This window comes from Melanaphis sacchari, unplaced genomic scaffold (assembly GCF_002803265.2).
Source record: "Melanaphis sacchari strain LSU unplaced genomic scaffold, SCAv2.0 Contig105_pilon_pilon, whole genome shotgun sequence".
Taxonomy (NCBI): domain Eukaryota; kingdom Metazoa; phylum Arthropoda; class Insecta; order Hemiptera; family Aphididae; genus Melanaphis; species Melanaphis sacchari.
Genome location: NW_020270395.1, coordinates 1,237,075 through 1,257,946, shown reverse-complemented (window position 1 = coordinate 1,257,946; position 20,872 = coordinate 1,237,075). Strand labels below are relative to the sequence as shown.

The 20,872-nt window shown below is 25.9% G+C and overlaps 2 protein-coding genes across 2 annotated transcripts; one reads left to right on the top strand and one right to left on the bottom strand.

The window, feature by feature from the left end:
* Positions 1-2,213: 2,213 nt before the first annotated feature.
* Positions 2,214-2,691, bottom strand: LOC112603109 (coiled-coil-helix-coiled-coil-helix domain-containing protein 1). Its single transcript, XM_025351541.1, has one exon. The coding sequence runs from the start codon at positions 2,640-2,642 to the stop codon at positions 2,277-2,279; it is 366 nt and encodes a 121-aa protein (XP_025207326.1). The 5' UTR covers positions 2,643-2,691; the 3' UTR covers positions 2,214-2,276.
* A 3,824-nt stretch (positions 2,692-6,515) lies between these two features.
* LOC112602739 (vigilin) lies at positions 6,516-19,671 on the top strand. Its single transcript, XM_025350984.1, has 24 exons — positions 6,516-6,677; positions 9,417-9,723; positions 9,860-10,075; positions 12,431-12,637; positions 12,719-12,934; positions 13,153-13,336; positions 13,398-13,528; positions 13,621-13,789; positions 13,896-14,008; positions 14,123-14,276; positions 14,345-14,523; positions 14,583-14,714; positions 14,782-14,928; positions 15,668-15,823; positions 15,891-16,241; positions 16,369-16,587; positions 16,677-16,895; positions 16,959-17,088; positions 17,203-17,363; positions 17,470-17,598; positions 17,822-17,932; positions 18,722-18,922; positions 19,008-19,238; positions 19,354-19,671. The coding sequence occupies exons 2-24, from the start codon at positions 9,490-9,492 to the stop codon at positions 19,606-19,608; spliced, it is 4,245 nt and encodes a 1,414-aa protein (XP_025206769.1). The 5' UTR covers positions 6,516-6,677; positions 9,417-9,489; the 3' UTR covers positions 19,609-19,671.
* The last annotated feature ends 1,201 nt before the right edge of the window (positions 19,672-20,872 follow it).

Sequence of the window (20,872 nt, the reverse complement as noted above, 5' to 3'; positions counted from 1 at the left end):
CTAACTAATAATGTAGTTGCTGTCGTTAATCATAGGCCCACAACAATGAGTATAAAGAATGATCATACAATTACTATAATTATTATTTATTATGCTATAACGTACTATACCATTCAAGTATTCAACCCAATAGACCGATAATACAAAGATGTAGTTAAAGTTTAACAATTTTATTGATTTATTATATTACTACTAGGTATAGGTATTATTAGTTCTAGGGCAACTATAAATCACCCGACCTATCCTGGTTTGGTTCGAATGTTCGATGTATTCTGGTATTAATCATTGATTTTATAATATACCTATTTATGTGAACTGTATTTAAAAACCAATGGTTTTTATGTATTTCTGTTAGACGGCAATTCATTTCGAGTAATTAATAAGTAAAAAAGCATAAATAATGAATTAATATAATATATAATACAAAAATTAAAAAACAAATATTTAATATTTGATTTAACAAGAAGCTAGTTATTAAGCTAAGACTTCTGTGCTTATCAGGCTAATAAGGAATTGTTATGCAAATACAAGACAAATAATAGACAATGAGTTAATAAGATATGTGGTACTTGCAGTATAACTCAGAATTTTTTGTGTGGAAGAGCTATTGTGTCGTTAATAATAATTTTTCCGAGATTACATATTATTTTCTAGAAATAAATTTTGATGTAGAATGATATTTAGCTTTCCCAATTTTGTAACCTCTTAATGTCTTAATCCTTTCCTTTCTATGTGTGACATTGATTCGTTAATATATTTGGAAATATAATAACAAATATGCTCAATTAACATTATACAACTGGTAATAAAATATTTATTTTTTTTTTAAATTTATTTATACAATCTGTAAAACTTAATTTACAATAATAATATGAGCTATAAATAAATATAACATGAATTACATCAAAAAAAATTAAATCAGTGGTTACACTTTATATTTGATTTTTTTTTTTTTGAACTTTTGAAAAGGGATCAAGTGTTTAGGTCAAGATACCATACATAATAAAATATTATTTATTAATATAAATAATAAAATAAGTAATAAGCAGTTGTCAGTTTTCATAAAAAAAAAAAAAAATCAACCTTTCACTCCAAGGTAATTCCAAATTCATAAAAAAAAATGTAAGTGTTTAAAATAGGTTTTTTTAAACAAACTCAACAATATCAAGAAATAGAATTCAAATAATTGAAAGAGATTGGTATATTTAATAAATCACCATGTATACACAGATTAGATATTGGTGATTATCCTTGTTCATTATTCTAATTTGGAATACTATGTTTACTCATTTCCATCTATCCACTACTTACTTAAAATGTGTAGAAGTACCTTTTAATAAACACCTTAAGAGGATGCTATACAGACATTTGTTGTCTCTATCTTACAAGTGTGTAAAATAACAAATTTACGATCAGTAGATTAGGTTTAGCTTTATTAGCTTAAAAATTAGAGTAAATTTACCTATAATGAAACTTAATGGTGAGAAGATTATCTGTGTTTGTACCTGGGTGTTTTACGATAGTTCAATTTTTTAGTGAATGTAAAATATACTAAATTAAAAATGCCCATAACTCATTTAAAAAATTGAATTATCGTAAAAACCTACATACAAGCAAAGAAAATATTCTTACCATCAAGTTTCATTATAAGTCGATTAACTCTAATTTTTAAACTAATGAAGCTTAACCTGATTGTTGAATGTAAATTGCTATATTACACACTTGTAAGACAGAGACAAAAAATGCTTGTGTAACATCCTCTTAAATTGTATTAACAAAAGTTAACTATTGATTAAAATGATCTTATATGTTAAATATTGTATAGATATTAGTGGATATTACAGTAATTACAAAAAGTAAAATTAATTTAAAAATTAGTTATGTTTAAAAAAAATAAGTTAAGTAAAGATACATTGACAACAGTTGATATTGATTTACTATTTAGGATAGACATTTAATATAAATGCTCAAGAAATAACTTAAATAAATTTAGTATATTTTCTATATTACTCACTACTCAGTTTATTCTTTTAAAAGTATCATTAATAACATTTAATTGTGATAAGAACAAAAAATAAAACAAAAAAAGTAAATGATTGTATCAATTTATCAATAACAAACATTTTTTTTAAATCCATCAATATATTAATAGTAACAAAAATTTAAACTTATATATTTCCATATGAAATACAATTTTGACAAACAAATTGTAAATTTTAAATAAATATTTAAGTTTAAATAGCTACACATAAGTCCTATATACCTAAATACAAATTTTACGGATTTGGATATTTTTTCAGAAGATAATTGATTTCTCTAGGTGTAAGATTATCCTTCCCCAACGAAATATTTCCTTCTTGCCTGTCTTGTTTTCTTTTGAACTTGTCAGCATAATTTTTAGTAGCACATGCTTGAAACTTGGTTATTTCATCTGAACAGCGAGCTTGGTCAAATTCATTTTTTTTGAAACAGGCAAACATAACAGATATTTCATGAACACATGCACGTTCTTTGGATCTATCTCCTTTGCCAGATACTTTATTTTTCAATTTAAGCGGCAACAGTTCTTCAAATTTCACTTCAAGTGGATTTTTTGTATATCGGCGCATATCGCGATAATTCAAAATGTTGTTTAAACGCATATTTAAGTAATTATTATACAAATACTATAGTTAACTATTAAATTTAAAAAAAAAAAAAATTGAAAATATTTAAAGAGTATCTTTTTTTTTTACTTTTAAAAATAATAAATTAAACTATTGAAATAGCAAAATAATTTAATATAATTTTATGTTTATTACGATCTATCCTTTATCACAATCACAAGGTCTATAAATGATATTATTATTATCTATAAACCTTGCCTTTATCATAACAGTTATCAAAATTATTAAAAATAATATATTATTATTGTATTTATTGTACATTAAATGTACTGAATATCGTTATCTATAAAAAATGAGGTTATGTTACAAAATAGATATGGGGTTATGTCATATGGTTTATGTAAAATTGTTGATTACATGTACAGGCATCAAGCATGTTTCCTCAATACAGAAGTGTATAGCATAAAACAATGTGATGTATCTTCTGGACCAACTGGTATATCAGTGTGGCTATAATATAACAAACTGTAGAATTTATAAATTATTTTAACCATATTTAATTAAATATATGTAAATATTGTAAATGCCAAGTAAATGGCAAGTTTTTGTACAATACAGGAAAATGCCGAAAATGTAAACCCTCAACATATAAATTCCTTCAAAAATCATTTTGTTGCCCAACTGGCTATTTCACTTATGTTGATTTACCTTAAAAAGTTAATAGAAATAATTTAAATTATATTTATATTTATTTATTTATAATTACTACCAAAAATAAAAATTATTTGAGGTGAAAGTGAAATAGGTACCTAATTATTATATTGGTAAATATTAAAATATCCAATATTGTAAAAATTTTAAATTTAAAATGGTCATCCAAAAATGATTTGACTTTCCGACGTGGAAATAAATTAGAAAACACTCATAAATAAATGATAACATACATTATTTTAGCTTTAATTAAACTAAAAATTATTATTAATTTTCAGTAAGAATTAAGATCAATTAATGTCTCATTAACCTAGTTTATTGTTAAGAAAAACAATTTTTTTTGATGTTTGTGTCAGTCAACACAGCGTTAAATATAATATTTATCAAGATTACCTAATCAAAATTTATAAAGATAATAAATAAATTTCTAAAGAATGTACTATGTAAAATTAATAAATACTGATGATACAAAAACCATTTATAACGTTTTTACTAATAATTGAAGAAATACTTCAAATACCCATTAGATACCTATACCTAATAAAATAATTAATATGCATTTAACGTTTTTTCAAGATTTATTGTCCTTTTATTTCTTATTTTGATTTTACATAATATATTTAAAACTTTAATTATTATATAATTGTAAAACGATGAATAGAATAGTTCATTTAATAAATAGATTGATTAATTGAATTACTTTCATCACTCTAGGACCAGGCTATTTCTTTAATTAAGCAAACCAGACCACCGAGCATTGTCCCATGGTTGCCTGGTGGGCTATTCCGCCCCTGAGAGACAGTTAACTAAATGAAACCATTAATTTTTTAGCTAAAATTATTACACTTACCAAAACTACCATCGTTCAATTAAAAATATAAGTAATTTGAATCGACTGACCATTAAAAAAACCTATATCTATAATAATAGGTATAATACATAGTTTAATATTCGTAAGTAGGTATCTAAATTGTATCTTAATTCATTGTAGACACCAGTTGGAAATAAAACAATTATGTAATTAAATTATAATAATTTTATACAAAACCAATCAGCTTTATAGTGCCACGGTTAGGTTGCATTTTTTTTATATATCCCAGAGCCACGCCAGATATTGCAATTAATAATTTAAAAAGTTAAAATATTATTAAAATAATAAAATAACTCTCAACTAAATATCTGCTAATCAGTAGATGAACTCTAAGACAATCACATACTTCTTAATCTCATCTCGAGGAACGAAAAAAGTAGGTGTAAAGAGTAGGTACCTAATTATTATAATGTAAATTAGAAAAATATGCTCAAATAGGAAAAAATGAACTAGATATTATCGTAAAAAATAAGTTTTATTAATACGTATCACTATATTAAATAATATTTGAATTAATATATAGGAAAACGATGAAACTTTCAGACACGTACAAATTTTCATAAATGCCGATCAAATATAATTTACTGTCACTTGTCAGTTGTCATTAAATAGAGGTATCCATTTATAATTTACAATCGATCAATTTTACCTATGAACCTATGAAATTACAATAGGAAAACGTACGAATAAAATATTATGTATTAGTCACTACTTGTATAAATTGCATACGTAGTAGTATTATATTATACATATATTATTTCTGAGCGTGTTGTTTTTAACCTCGGAGAGTTAAATCGAAATAATCGAAATAATATTATATAAAATCAGTTGTTTAGTAGGTAGGTACTTACGCAATACGCACTATGCAACTACATGACATTATGATAAATAAACATATGATAAATGTATATAGATACTTTTTTAATATGACAGATGTATGTATAATATTATAGTATTGGGTATACAGTATTATACCATATTGTATGATCTATTATTATAATTTATATTATAGTATACCTGTATATATACGTAAAGTGTAAACCTATACATTATAATCATTCAATATTTGTAGATGTCAATACTCTATAACACACACTCCTTTACTTTAGTAGATACAATTTAGTCTGTCAATTATTTGAATAATGCATTTCCACTTTCCACGTACATTCGTGTTAACGTGTTGGTTACCGCGACGAGTGTGACTGTGTGACATCACCGCGTCGTGGATCTAATGTCGTCATAACTGTTCGTCGTCAATTTAGCGGTACAAAAAATACCGTATAAATCCCAAATCCTAGTACTTATTCTACGAGTTATTAAGTTATTAAAACATAACTTCCACGTACAAAAGCTTATCGTTTAAGAATAGAAAACTAAACACATTTAAACAAAAAATAGCTTTAGTAAAGGAAAAGTAAAGAACAAAGTCATATACATAAAAATATATAACGAGGGTGGTCGACTCCGTAGTAATATAATATATTTGGAAAGAAAGGCAAAAATTAAAAATATGAAGAATACATGTGTGAAATTTGGAAGGAACGATTTTACAGAAAATAACTATTTATGATTTGTCCATTTATTATGTACCTATACGAAATTACATTCTTTCATAATAGAACATGGAACATGTACGGACTGTCAACTATGTACCTATTAGTATATTTTAATACTTTCAGTTTTGGGGTAATGCTAATATGTATTGTACAGTGATACATAACTTTTTAACGGGTTTATGATAATTTATTCGCGAATAACATTAATATAATATGACGCTTCACTTTTAAAATTAAGTTTCAAAGCTAAAAATATATCGTTCTATTGGAAAGTTGGTTTTTAGCTGTACTTAAGCTTCTAAATAAAAGTAAAAAATATAAACATGTATAATCATTTTAAAGACATTTTTATGAAGAAAACAATATGAATAAATAGTAATGCATTATTTAATCCTAGTGCAGTTCTAAGATTGTGTTTACGTAGCCTTTATGTAGGTACACCCGCTAATGATGATTGAACTCTCAAGTAATCATGTAACTAACATCGACATTCGACATAAATATAACCATATTTGATATTATTATTATTGTGTGTAAAATAGCGCAAAGGGCAACGGCTCAAAAGGTCGAGTCAGCGGTACTGGTGGTGACGTGGGGTGACTCCCCCAGATTAAAATAAATATTAAATTATACAACTATTCACTGTCGCCGCAGTGGAAGGCATCGACGTCGAACGTAGTGTCGGCTGGTGGAACGCCGGTGGTCTAAAAATTTCTCTACCGGTGTGGTGGCAGCATTGCGGAAAGGTGAAAAAAAATCTTTTACATGTGTAATGGTTTGATAGCGGTGCGGCTGGTTACTTTGCAGTGTTAAAATCGTTTCGGTTTTGCATCGAATTGTCGTTCGCTCGTTTCTTTCGTGCTTACGCGTCTCGCAAATACCTATCTCACACACACCGTCTCGTTCTCGCGGCAGGCATACAACGTGATTACAGTAAGTGATTTTGCGTTAACCGATGGTGCTCACCGCCTTGTCCGGTGCGGCCCACCGACGGTTGTTAAACCTCATGGCAATGCGATCGGTCTGGGGTTATGCGTGCGGCGCGCGAGTACACGCGCACACGTACGCACACCACACATACAACAAGCGCGGTGGGTTGACACGTCAACTCCTTGTGGATCGGGCCTTTTATTATTTGGGCTGCTAGGGCCTAGGTCCTAGGTCCTTGTCTAACTAAGTCCGTACCCGTTCACTGCCACGCACTCGTCGATGGGGAGGTCACCGTGGTGCCGTTGGTTTTTAGGACCACCCCCCGTCACCCGCAATCCAGTGTGTCACAGGGTCTGTTTAATTTCTTTTCTATTGGGCTCGTCATTTAGTCTACTAAGCGCGAGTTAAAAACCCTTTCTCCCTAGAGGATTGCAATTGCCCCTAATCGCGTTCGTTTTAAAATTCTGAGCTGACCCACGTTTTTTTAGGTCTTTGATCACCGTGGCAGCCCGTACCAACAATATCAATGATTGTGATTCTTTTTTTTATTGCCATTTCGTTTAAAACCATTTAGAATCATGAAATCATTAATAATTATGTACTTAGAGCTACTCATGGCATAGGATGTTGCACTGGATGCATTCTTCATTACTTTCTATTTGATCTGTTGGGTTATTATACTCTTCTGCTGTCTCATCCATATTTTTGTTCACTTTTCATACAGATCCACATATTAACATTGGTATATTGGAGTTGCCAAGTTCTGTCATCAAATAATCACAGTATTTTTAATAATTTCACTTGTGTTTAATTTTACTACCATACAAATTATACTTGCATTTAATTATTTTCTTACGTTAGAATTATGAAATGTTAAGATATATCAATTAGCTTAAACAACTTTATAACCCTATTATCACCACTTAGGTTAATCTTTGACAAATATTTAACTTGGTTGTCCTGGAAAATTTTTTAAATTTTTTTTACTTAAGAATATAACTATAAAACATATTCAAATCTATTCATCAGTTGCAAAATTTTAAATTATTTTTTTATTTAAAAAACAGTTTAGTTGTATGGAGTTTAAATTTGAATTTATGCCTAAAACTATGATAAATACTTGTTAGACTTTCAAATTAATCTATTTTCTTCAAATGAAACATAGTATCAGACTAATGGTGAAAACCCCCTTTATTGATTTAAGTTTCCAAGATTTGACTAATTAGTAAAATCACTACTACATCTTCTTTTACTTAATACTCAAAAAATTAAATTATTATAATTTTAGATTCAAGTGGAATGAAAAATATGTTAATTTTACACTACCTATGTGCTTTTTTACTTTATAGTAGAAAAATGCTCAATTCATCTACTTCAAGAGAGGGTTTTGGTAGATAATAAGATCTAATTGATGCATCTGAGAGGTTACATTTGAAAATTGTCAGTACAATATTAAGAGAAAAAAACTATTACTTACCATTTGTTAACCCAAGTATTATGATACAATCATTGATAGTGGCATACTAAAATTTCATTAAAACTGTTTCTTATAATTTTATTTTTTCTGAATTATAGGTGGTTGTTAATTTTGATTAGATAAAGTAGGTAGTAAACTATTTTAACATGAAAATCTATAACTAAAATCATTCAAGTGATTTTTTTATTTTACTCGGTAACTTTTGATTTGCTTTTAAATTTTATAATTTATAATTGCAGTAATCTTTTGAGGGGTTTCAATTGAATTTTCATAACAATAATAAAACACTTATCTAGATTAAAACGATGAAAACCTAATCTTAAAGTTTTGGATTAGTGTAGTTGTCACTTTGTATTAATATAAATATGTTTTTGTTGATACAACTAGCTATTATTATTTAATGTATTAATAATAATTTTTTTGAAAATCTTATATACCTACCTTTAATATGTTTATTATATATTTATTTTTTCAAAATTGTTATATAGTTATATTGTATACTATTAAAAGTTGGGTAATCCATCTAAACATTTCGATTAAAATTTTATTTAAGTATTACCTATCTTGTTTTTATTAATTGAAATGTATAAAAAGCTGTATCTACTATTAAAATTTTATCAATGATATAATTTTAGATGGGTAACATTATTTAATTTAATTTAATTTAATTTATTAATTAATTCACGGAATAAAATTCCTTATTTAGTACAGTACATAACAATAATTCAGTAAAATAAGATGCTAACATATACAAGGTGTGTTATACTTTTTAAAAAAAAAAAAAAAAAAAAATAATACAGCAGAATTACAGGCACAATAAATATAAACTAAAAATAATTAGGACACAAGTAAAATTACATACAATAAATGCGCACAAATAACACAATATTAAGGTAAACTGAGAAAGGAGGGGTCCTCGTTAGCCAACCGCATTATGCGGTCAATTGGTTTGTTTTTACCGTAATTGGTACAGTGGAGAGGTACAGCAAAAGGAACTCGAGACCTTGTGGCCCGATGAGGAACTTTAAAGTTTACTTGGACGAGCAGTGAAGGGGCGTTTAGGGAACCATCGATTAACTTTTTTAACTTTTTTTTTTTTTATTATTTACATTTTATAATTTTATTATATTATATTCTTCAATATATTATGTCAATTGATATTAATATAATTATTTTTGATGTTTTTAATATGATACATGTCTAATATATTGTTACTTAATTTATACATCTTCATATATAATATAAGACATTCATTTTTATTTTAGTGTTTCAATAAGGAGAGACCTTTGGTACTCGTTTTATTTGGACTAAACGTTTGGTAAGGAAGCTATAGCCATTATGTTGGAGTTGCAACAGCAAGATATCCCTAAGTTGAAGAGTGAACGCACAGTGTCTAACAGCACTGGTCAAGAAGATGGAGGTAACAATGGTAACAGCTATGACCTAGTGTTTCCAGCTTTACCTGACTCAAAAACATTGGCACCTAAGAATATTGGAGTCAATGGTCAATGTGCATCTTCAAATGTACCACCAAAAGGATGGAGCAAAGTTCGCACATCTACTGTCAATAATGTAAAGAATTTTATTATTTTTAATATTATCAATCCAATGATAAAACTATAAATTATAGTAATTTTAAAAGATTAATTCATCTTAAAACATTTTTCATAAATTAAATTAATTATAATAGTATGTTAAATTATTTTAGGTATTCACTATTTCTGTTCAAGACCGTAAATCAGATAATAGTGAAAAATTTGGTGAGGGAGAATCTAAACGCATTTGTAGTCAAATTACAAGAGAAACTGGAGCTGAAATTGAGATTTCTACATCAAAGAATATGAATTTGACTTTTCTTGTGAGAGGTAAAGATGCAGATGTCATTGAAGCTAAACGCAGAATTATTGCAAGCTTTCAAACTCAAGTAAATTTTTGTTTTTAATGTTACTCTGTTTCTTATTGATATTTTTTGCTAACATAAGTTAAATTTAAGAGAATGTTTTATTAAATAAAAAAAAATTTATAGGTTTCAGAATAAAATGTCTGTGAAAAAATTTCCCAACCAAAGGTCATAAATTATATATCCTAAAAATAATGTCCCATTAAAAATATTGCCTAAAAAAATTAAATAAATAACTAGAAAATATAATTTGATTGGTTTCCTAGTTCATATTATTTTATGAAAAAAAAAATATATGACTTGAGAAATATCAATTAAGAACATTTAATTAGTTTAAATGATTATTATACTTAAAGTATTCTAAAAACAGAAATAAAAATAATTATCTTTTAGATAATGTGAAAAACTAACCATTAGTAATTAATTCTTTCACTAACACTAACGTGTATGTATAGTGCTTAGTATATTGAATGATGACACAAAAAGGACATTAATCAAATAAATAATTATCTTGACAGTAGTTGCAAGAATAGATGCAAATTTTGAAAGAATTTCAGATAACTTTCATAATTCATAACAATTATTTATAGAAATAGTTGACAAATATAATATCCAGAAATCTTAGCTCTTAGTCTAACTATAACAAATTATTATATTATTGTCATCAAATCAGGGAAAATCTCTAAATTTTATATTCAATTTTATATGTTACTCTTCCATAGAATGTAATGTCATGAAAAACAAAATACTCCATTTTTGACTTTGGACACTGATTATGATGATTTAAGTCCTAATATTTTATACAAAAGATAGTTCCATGTTATTATTTTTGATCGATTTAAAATTTGTACCATGAACATGAATAGTAAATTATTTTCTAAAAACGATTGTTGTTATTACTTAAATTGATTTTTATGTGTTCAAGTTATTAATCATGATTCATAGGCATTTGTTTATGTCATATCTGCCCGTATCATTTCAGTCTTACTAATACATGACATCAACATTTACTGTTTTTTTTTTTATTATTATTATTATTATTCTACTTTAATTCTTAAATGAATATAAATTTACAATATTCTTTAAAATGCTTTCTTAAAAATAAATTTGTTACAAAAAATCAACAAGAGTACACAAATAATGTTTATAATATCTTTAACATAAATTTGTTATATTGTCCGTTTGTAATATGTAGATGTGACATTCTTGAAAGAGTTAATTTCAATCGATTAATGAAGTGCAATTGAGAAGATCTGAAATTCCTATATTAATGATATCTATTTTTCCAATTATCTAACAATATTGTAAAGTTTATTGATGATAGGATTATAAATACTCGTACTATCATTACTATCTATCTCCCATTACTAAATGTTCCAAAGTTAAATATAGGTATTGGCAAATAAATATCTGAATTTTATACCGTATAAAAATGTTTCTACATAATTTCAAATAATAGCTTAATATTAAAAAATTATTCTGGAAAAATATAAATTAATTACATATATTTTGAAATCTCATTTATTCATTTAATTTTGTAGTTTTTACTTTGTATGTAAGGAGATTTAAAAAAAAGAACATTTTAAATTACAGGTCATTTATTTTTGGGACATTCTGTTTTAGAATTTTTAACATAGTTCCAGCATTTCTTAACTGGTGGTACATGAGAAAGTATGAGATGATGGTATTAAAAAATAAAAGTGTTATGAATGCAAAAATTTAATTTGATGTATTTTAAATGATTTATTTATGTGAAATATTAAATAATTTAATTATCGAGACAAAAATCAGGGTTAATAATTTTAAGTGCATAATATAAAAAGTATAACATAACATAGGTGATTGGTATCCCCCCCCTAGCCTTGGGGATTTGAAGTTATATGATGAGAGGTCAAGGGGTATATACACGTAAAAAGGTTAAGAAATGCTAGCATAGTTAATTTTAATTTTATTAAAATTGTTTATACAATGTTAAAAAGAATGCTTTACTTGTGTTTGTTGTACAAATGTGTAACATAGTAAATTTACATTCAGCAGTTAAATTTTAGCTTTGTCAGTTTTATATTAGAGTGAATCAATCTTTATGAAATTTAATAGTGAGAAGTTTATTTGTATTCAAGTGTTGGCTTTTAACAATATTCAATTTTTATTTATATGAAATAGTGCAGTTTAATAATGCTCATAATTTGCTTAAAAATGGAACATTTATAAAATATGAACACCGATTAAGTTTTTACCTTTAAGTTTAATAATAAGTCGTTTCATTTTAATATTAAAGCTAATTAAGCTAAATAAATGAAATAATTTGATTAACAAAATTATTTAAAAGAAGTTTCATAATATTTATTACTATAATTTTTATTTATCATAATATTTTAGGCTACTAGTGCAGTTCCTGTTCCAAAGGAACATCATTGTCAAGTTATGGGAAAACAAGGAACTCGTCGTAAGGAAATTGAACAGCGCACTGGTGCACGTATTCAAATGCCAAGTATTCAAGATACTTCTGATATTATCAATGTTACTGGAACTAGAGATGCAGTGGAGAAAGCTGTTCAGGAAATTCGCATGATTTCAGATGAGTTGGTAAGTTATTCTTATAATGAAAATAAATGTATATTAATTAGTTTGGTATTTATCTTACTAATAAAATACAATTTTTCATAGTCTAAAAAAGCATTTGAAAGGATTGAAATTCCAAAAATTTTTCATCCTTTTATTACTGGTGGTCATAATGAAAAACTCAATAATTTAATGAAAGAAACTGGTGTTAAAATCCATGTTCCCCCACCGTCAGTTAACAGAGATGAAATTACAATTGCGGGAGATAAAGAAGGAGTTCAATCAGCCATTGAACAGATTAAACAGGTTTATGCAAAAATGGTATGTAATATTTTATATTTCATTAACAATATCACAAGATTAAAAGTTCATCATGATAAATTAGTTATCATTATACAATCCTCAACATTTTAAGAAAGTATATAGACATTCTTTTCTATCAGTCATAACTTAAAAATGATTGTAATATTTTATTAACACACTTTAAATTTTTGTAGAAATATTAATAATTTTAATAAGTAACATAATTTTTATTGTAGGAAAAAGAATCAGCAACAGTGTTTGTTGAGATACCAAAACAGAAACATAAATATTTAATGGCACAAAAAGGAAATGGTATTCAAGATATATTATTGGAAACTAATGTTAGTGTAGAAATGCCTCAACAAGATTCAGATAAAGAAACTGTTACTTTAAGAGGGTTGTATAAGGATTTAGGCACTGGTAAATATTATTTTTGAATTATTTGTTATATTTAAAATATAATTAATTTTTTTTATTGTAGGGTTAACAAAGTTGTATGAAAAAGCAAACAGCATGACTGCTGAAACAATTGAGTGTCCAGGATGGATGCACAGATTTTTGATAGGAAAGAATGGTTCCAATTTAAGAGAGTTGATTGAAGATAATGAAAAGGTGCTTATTAATTAAAATAAATAAATTACCTAGTATTATTAGTTATGATTGTTTTATTTGAAAAATTTATTACATATCATTATATTTTAAAGGTACATGTTGAATTTTCTGATGATAATAAGATAATTGTGGAAGGACCAACTAATATGATACCTAAAGTAATTGATTCGTTAAAAAAAGCTATTGACTGCTATGTTTCTACTGAACTTGTAGTTGATCCAAAGTTTTTCAAACATATAATTGGGAAAAATGGAAGCAATAGTAAGTAAATATTTATTATGTCTAGGTTCATTAAAAGTGACGAAATATTTATTTTCTTCTTAAAACTGAAGATAAGTTATTGATAATCAAACATTTTTTTATTTAGTTAATCGCGTAAAAAATGATGCTGGCGTTATAATCAATATTTCTGAGTCTGATAATAACTCTAACATAATTAGAATTGAAGGACGAAAAGATGGAGTGGAATTAGCTAAAAGTGTAAGCTCTAAGCATATTATTAATTAATTAATTAAATTTGTTTGTTATGGCTAAAAATTATTTATATTTATTATAAAACCTTAATATTATTTTTGAATAAATACTTTTTAATAGGAATTGGGAGAAATGATTTATAAGTTAGAGAATGAAGTTGAAAAAGAAATATCAATTGACCAACGTCACCATCGTGCTATAATTGGAGTCAAAGGTGAAAAAGTTAGAGAACTTCAAGAAGCTTTTAACGTTCAAATTACATTTCCTAGTTCTGGTAAAATAATGTTATATTCATATGATTAAATTAAAAAGAATATTTATGTATTGATAATTTTATTTTAGTTGAAGCTAAAAGCAATTTAGTCAAAATACGTGGTTTAAATGATGATGTAAATAAAGCATTTAAGTCTTTAGCTAAATTGGCGAAAGAATTAGATGAAGCCAATTATGTATTAGAAATTCCTGTTTTTAAACAATTCCATAAGCTTGTTGTCGGAAAAGGAGGAGCTAATATTAAAAAGGTCTTATTAACTATTTTATCTTAAAGTTTAATTTATTAAAATTTGTCTTTTTTTTTTAGATCAGAGAAGAAACTGATACCAGAATTGATTTACCCCGCGAAGGTGAAGATAGTGATACTATCAAAGTCATGGGTAATAAAGAAAAGGTTTTAATTGCTTGTGATATGATAAAAAAAATACAAAATGAAATGGTTGGTAACTTATTAAATAATTGCATTTCAATTTAAGTTGAATTTAATAAACTCATTTATTTATTAGGGAGATATTGTCACAAAAGAAATTATGTTAGGAAATGTTAAAGTCCGCAATGTTATTGTAAATCTTGGGAATAAGTTTATTCAGTCTATCAAAGAAGATTGTGGAGGTAATGTGTCATTAAAGTTACCAGCTGTTAAAGGCGATAATGTAAGTATTATATATTTCACTTAATGAATTTATTTAAATATAATTAGATTAATAAAATGCATGTAATGTGTAGTCGTTAATCATTAATATAATTTCATTCAAAATAACTAAATTCCTAAATTTATCTCATTTAATTAACTATTTTAGTATTTTTTTAATAAATAGATCATAGTACATATTTGTTAAGTACTTGTATGAAATACAAGTTGTCTATGGACAATTTTTACATTCAAAATCACACTCAATTTCATAAATTATTTAAAAATATATCTACAATAAATAATTTCAATATTGCTATTTATACTCTGCTCCATGAGAGAAGTAAATTGTTTTGTGCACATACTGTGGCAGTGTTTCCCCATTATGTGACTTATTAGTGATGTACCATGATGTTACTGGCATGTTAAATAGGGAGGGATACGTGAAATTATTTGCGTTTTGGTTGGAAGACAATTTACTCCTCTCTTGGGCTGCAGTTATCAGATTTTAAGCTTAATCATGAAAGCTTCTGCTTTCAGAATATTAATATTTTATCCAATACTATTATTATATGGCTTTTATTAATTTATCTATATCATACTGCATTACAGTATCAATGAAAAATTAACAAATGGATGTGGGAGTTTATATTTATATTATAAAAGCAAACTCTAATGTTCTTAGATTTTAAAGTTATAGTATTCATTTATTTTTATCTAAAACTTTAAACAATTGTTTTTTTAAATATTTTAATTTATAGACTATCGTTATCAAAGGACCTGAAGATGATGTAGACAGTGCTATAGCACAAATTCAGACAATGGTGGATGAAGTTCATAATTCAGTTATTGATCTAAAAGTAAAGCCAGAATTCCACAAATATTTGATTGGGAAAAAACGAGCTAATGTTAAAAGGGTATGTTGTTAAATTAATCATGTTTATAAATATTTGATAATGTTTATTTCTGTATATTTGGTTACAGATTCGAGATTTAACTAATACAAGAATTATTTTCCCCCCCGAAACTGATTCTGTTAATGAAAATATTACTATTGTTGGTAAAAAAGAAAATGTTGACAAGGCAAAATTAGAATTTGAAGCAATGATAACTGATATCAGTAATGTTGTTGAAGACCGTGTAGAAATAAATGAAAAATATCATAAAAGTTTTGTGGCTAAACGTGGCGAATTTTTACATAAATTGGAAGAAGAATGTGGTGGTGTTAAGATATCATTCCCCAAGCCTGGTGGTGGGGATAAAGTTGTACTGAAAGGCAGCAAAGCAAATGTTGCTATTGCTAAACAGAGACTTTTAGACCATGCAAAAGTTTTGGTATGTATATTATTTTGTTTTTACATTTATCTAATCATATTGATAGATAATTAAAATTATTTTTGTTATTAAAAATTAATTCATTGTTATTCTATTATTATAAACAATTATTTGTTTTTTTATTTAGGAAAACACTATTCAAGTTGAAGTTAATGTTGACCCTAAGTACCATCGTCATTTTGTTGCAAGACGTGGTGAAATAATTAATAGAATCATTGATGATTGTAATGGAGTCTCTATAACATTCCCTAAACTAGCATCTAATGATGATGTTGTTATAATCAAAGGTGACAAATCTAATGCCGAAGAAGCAAAACGTAGAATTGAAGAGATTGTTAAGGATTTGGTGAGCATTGTCAAAAAAAAATATATCACTCTAAATAATTAAAAATTTTAGAAAAAAATTATTAAATTATGTTTGAATTTATGTTTTAGGAAAATATTGTTGAAATAACTATGAGTGTTCCTCCTAAACACCATCGACACTTTGTTGCTCGCCGTGCTGAAGTTATAAATCAAATAAGTGCAGAATTTAATGGAGTTACTGTAACATTTCCACAAGTTAATTCTAACTCTAGTGAAGTTTTAATTAAAGGTCACAAAGATTATGTTGAAAAGGTCAAAAATAAAATCAATAATATTGTTATGGACTTGGTAATTTAATTGTTCTTCTATTGTTTTTGATAATTGGTTTAAACAATTTATTTTTATTTTTAGGAGCAACGTATCACTGTTGAAGTAATTATACCTCAAAGAATGCATAGAGTTTTGATGAGAAATAGAGATTTATTGGAAGGCATGAGACGAGATTTAGATGTTTGGATTAAGTTTCCTGAAAGACCTCCAGGTAATTTAGTAATTTTAATTATTTTAAAAATAGATAAAATAAGATATTAATGCTAAAAATAGTTTTCATAAAAGTTAAATTCATATTTTGCTTGATGTTTGTCTTAATTAATAGAAGACCAGTATAATCGTGAACCTGAAGATGTTAATGTTGGAGAAGATACTGATGATAATCGAACCCCTAGTGTCAATGATATAGTCACAATCTTTGGAAAACCTGAAAATTGTGAAAAAGCTAAACAAATATTAATTGATAATATACCCAAAACTATTGATGTAAGTTTTTTTTTGTAAAATATATCTGAACTTGCTCATGAATTTTTGAATATTCACTATCGCAGAATTCTATTAAATTTTATATTTTTAATTATTATTTTTTTAGTTAAATGTACCATCTGAATATCATAGATCATTGATTGGTTCTAAGGGTGCCACAATCCGAAAGCTTAGTGATGATTATAATGTTCAGATTAAAGTTCCAAACCAAGAACAAAATGCTGATATTATAAAGGTAATTCCTATATTACTAAATAGTAATAATGTATTTTAATCTTATTGATAAATATATATTAATCATTTAGTACTAAATATATTGGTTAGCAAAATGTATATTTTCTATCAAAAAAATTGTGAGTTTAAAGTTTAAAAACTGTACTTAAATATTTTTTCTTTTAATAATATAACAAAAATTAATTATTTTATTATAAAATGTTATTGTACTTTTTGTTGTTTAGATTACTGGGGTGCAAAAGGATATTGATGAAGTGGTTGCAGCCATTAAAGAAGAAATGAGATTATATGATGCTGATAAAGAAGATAGGCAATTGCGTTCATATGAAATTCAGGTATTTTCATTATTTAAAACCAAATTGTATGTTAAAAAAAAAAAAAAATCAATTAATGATGATAATAGGTATGACAGGATGTTTTAAGTATTTTAATTGATGAAGAATTGTATTATATTGATATCAAGCCTATTATCTGTAGTTAGAATGGTAGATAGTACAGGTAGAATATAATATGTGTGGATGATATTTAATATTATTCCTTCAATGTCTATTCTTTTTCTTATTTAGTTAGAGTAGAATTTTGCTGGTCTTTCACCATCAAGATTATGGTTAAAGATTTATCAAAGACTTAATAATAATTTTTCAATTATTTTATTTACACATTTGTGTGTTTACAGACAGTCCATTGTATATGTATATAATATTGTATTTTATTAATTTAGTTTAATATTGTATAATATGTATAGCTTCAATCTTCATATCTTGTTAAAACAATATTAGATTGATTTGACAAGATCTATATAGAATAATAGTACACTTTATATAGTTGAAATTTGATTTCAATTCTCTCGCAACGCAATTCCTGGTGCTAGCAGAGTTTTTTTTTTTTTTTTGACAATTATGGTCAATCAAAGTTCTATTATATACCGAACATTGTATTATTACAATTATAAGTTTTACTATTTATTATTGTTTAGGAATTATGGTTAATCAAAATTCAATTTTTCTATTTAATAATTTCTTGAACAGATTTTTGATATTTACCTGTAAACTGCTTGTAAATATATCATTTAACTAAGTGTTAAATATTACTAATAATATTGACAATAAATTTTATAATTTTAGATGACAATTGAACCAGAATTCCATCCCATGATCATTGGTAAAAAGGGAGATACTGTTCGCAATTTACGTAACAAATATGGTGTTCAAGTTAATCTACCTAGAAGAGGTGAAGGAAACAATGAAAACATAGTGACAGTTGTCGGGTACCAACAAAATGCTGAATCAGCAAGAGATGAAATTCAAGAAATGGTTGATAAACTTGTAAGTTGATTTTTTTTTTTATGTATTTAAAACTGGTTACATAAATTTATAGTTGTTGACTTATTCTGTTTAATATTTTATTTAGAAAAATGTTTATAAGGAAGAAATTTATATTGATAGTAGAATTCATTCAAGATTGATTGGTTTTCGTGGACGTAATATTTCACAAATTATGGATAAATATCATGTAGATATTAGATTTTCAAAATCTGATAGTTCTAATCCAGATTTAGTAGTTGTATATGCCCGTGAAGATGCCACTCAGGATGATGTTTTGGATTGTATGGATTATTTAGAAATGATTCAACAAGACTATGTAATTGTTTTTATTTTATATTTTATTTAGAGCATATTGTATATTATCTATGCATTTTTCACTTTTATTAATATTGAAATATATTTTTTTTTTTTTTTTTTTTTTGTTTTTACAGTTGACTGACTTATTAGAAAATGAAGCAAGAGCAAACTTAAAACCAAAAGCTGAGAGCCAATCTGTTCCCAATGGTAATCATAACTCGCAAGGAGGTGCTGGATTTGTAATGGGCAATGGTGCACCGTGGGAAAAAGCTCATCCTGATACAAATAGTACCAGAGATTTTCCATCATTTGCTGGTATTGCAACATCTGCTAATAATGCTGGTTCTGATAAGACCAATCTTCCAAGTTGGGGAAGTGGGCGTCGTTAGTTATTTTTAATCGATTTATAAAATTATTGTTTCCAATAATTAAATATTTTTTTGCGATTTCAATTATAAATATATATATATAGTGTCTGGTTGTCACTAAACTGAATTTCTCCCAAGTAATTAAATTACAATATAATTATATTTTAAGAATAGAATATGTTTAGAAAAAATGTGTTATTTAATAGAAAACAAAAAAAAAAAAAAATATATATTCATTTATATATATATATTTTTTTTTTGTAACATTAGGTGGAAAAAAATTCTATATTTTCCAGGCTGTGAAAAAAAATTGCTGTAAAAAATAATAGATTGTAACCATTTGGGTCTCATTTTTTCTTGTGTCCGCTATGTTTTTTTAACAGATTATTATACTAAATAAAATGTTTTTATATCATTATAATGTAATGTTAAGTCTAAAAAAAATGTTAACATATTTTGTTATGCCTTTAGCGTTATTTTTTCTCTTTGTTTTTAACATTTTTCTGGATTTTTTTTTAAACTGAATTGAAAAATATTCCGTAATTATTTGTATTTAAAAATTATATTTCATCTGTTTCAACAGATATAGTGACACGGTATTTGTTAAATCGAAGAGGCCCAAACATAAAGGGTTTTTTCATAGTGAATAATAACATCAAAATATTAATTACCTTTATTAGGTAATTATAATCAGATTTGTCTATTAATTTTATATTTGTTTTTTACAAACATTTTAGCCTATTTAAGTTCTAATAACACAAATTTCCATGTTACTTCATGTTATTTTTTTGTTACAATAATAATTATTATTTCTTTTTGGATCTGGTTTTTAAAAATAGTAGCACAATGTATCTAAATTGATTTATTTACTAAGCCAAATGTTGACTTTTTCAATAAATTGTATATATTAAACGCAATGAATGAGATTTATACGACATATTGACACAAACTAAATTTTAATTACAAGATTATTATTTAGATTTCATTTTCCAAATAAATGTTTACTTAATCTACAGTTACCAGTTATGCATTAAATTGTTTAATTTATAGACAATAATTTGAACATCAGTATTTATTTTTTTCAGTTTAATATAAATTTGGTTTCATTTTATTTGACAAAGTTCTTATATTATGAAAAAACTTAATTTCTAATAAATATATATTATTTAATATACTGTTAGATGAACTTAACTTAACTTAACTAATTTTATTTAAACAAATTTGGTTATAATTTATTTATCTCAAACCATTAATGTATTAAAATTATTTTTTAATGTACGTTTGA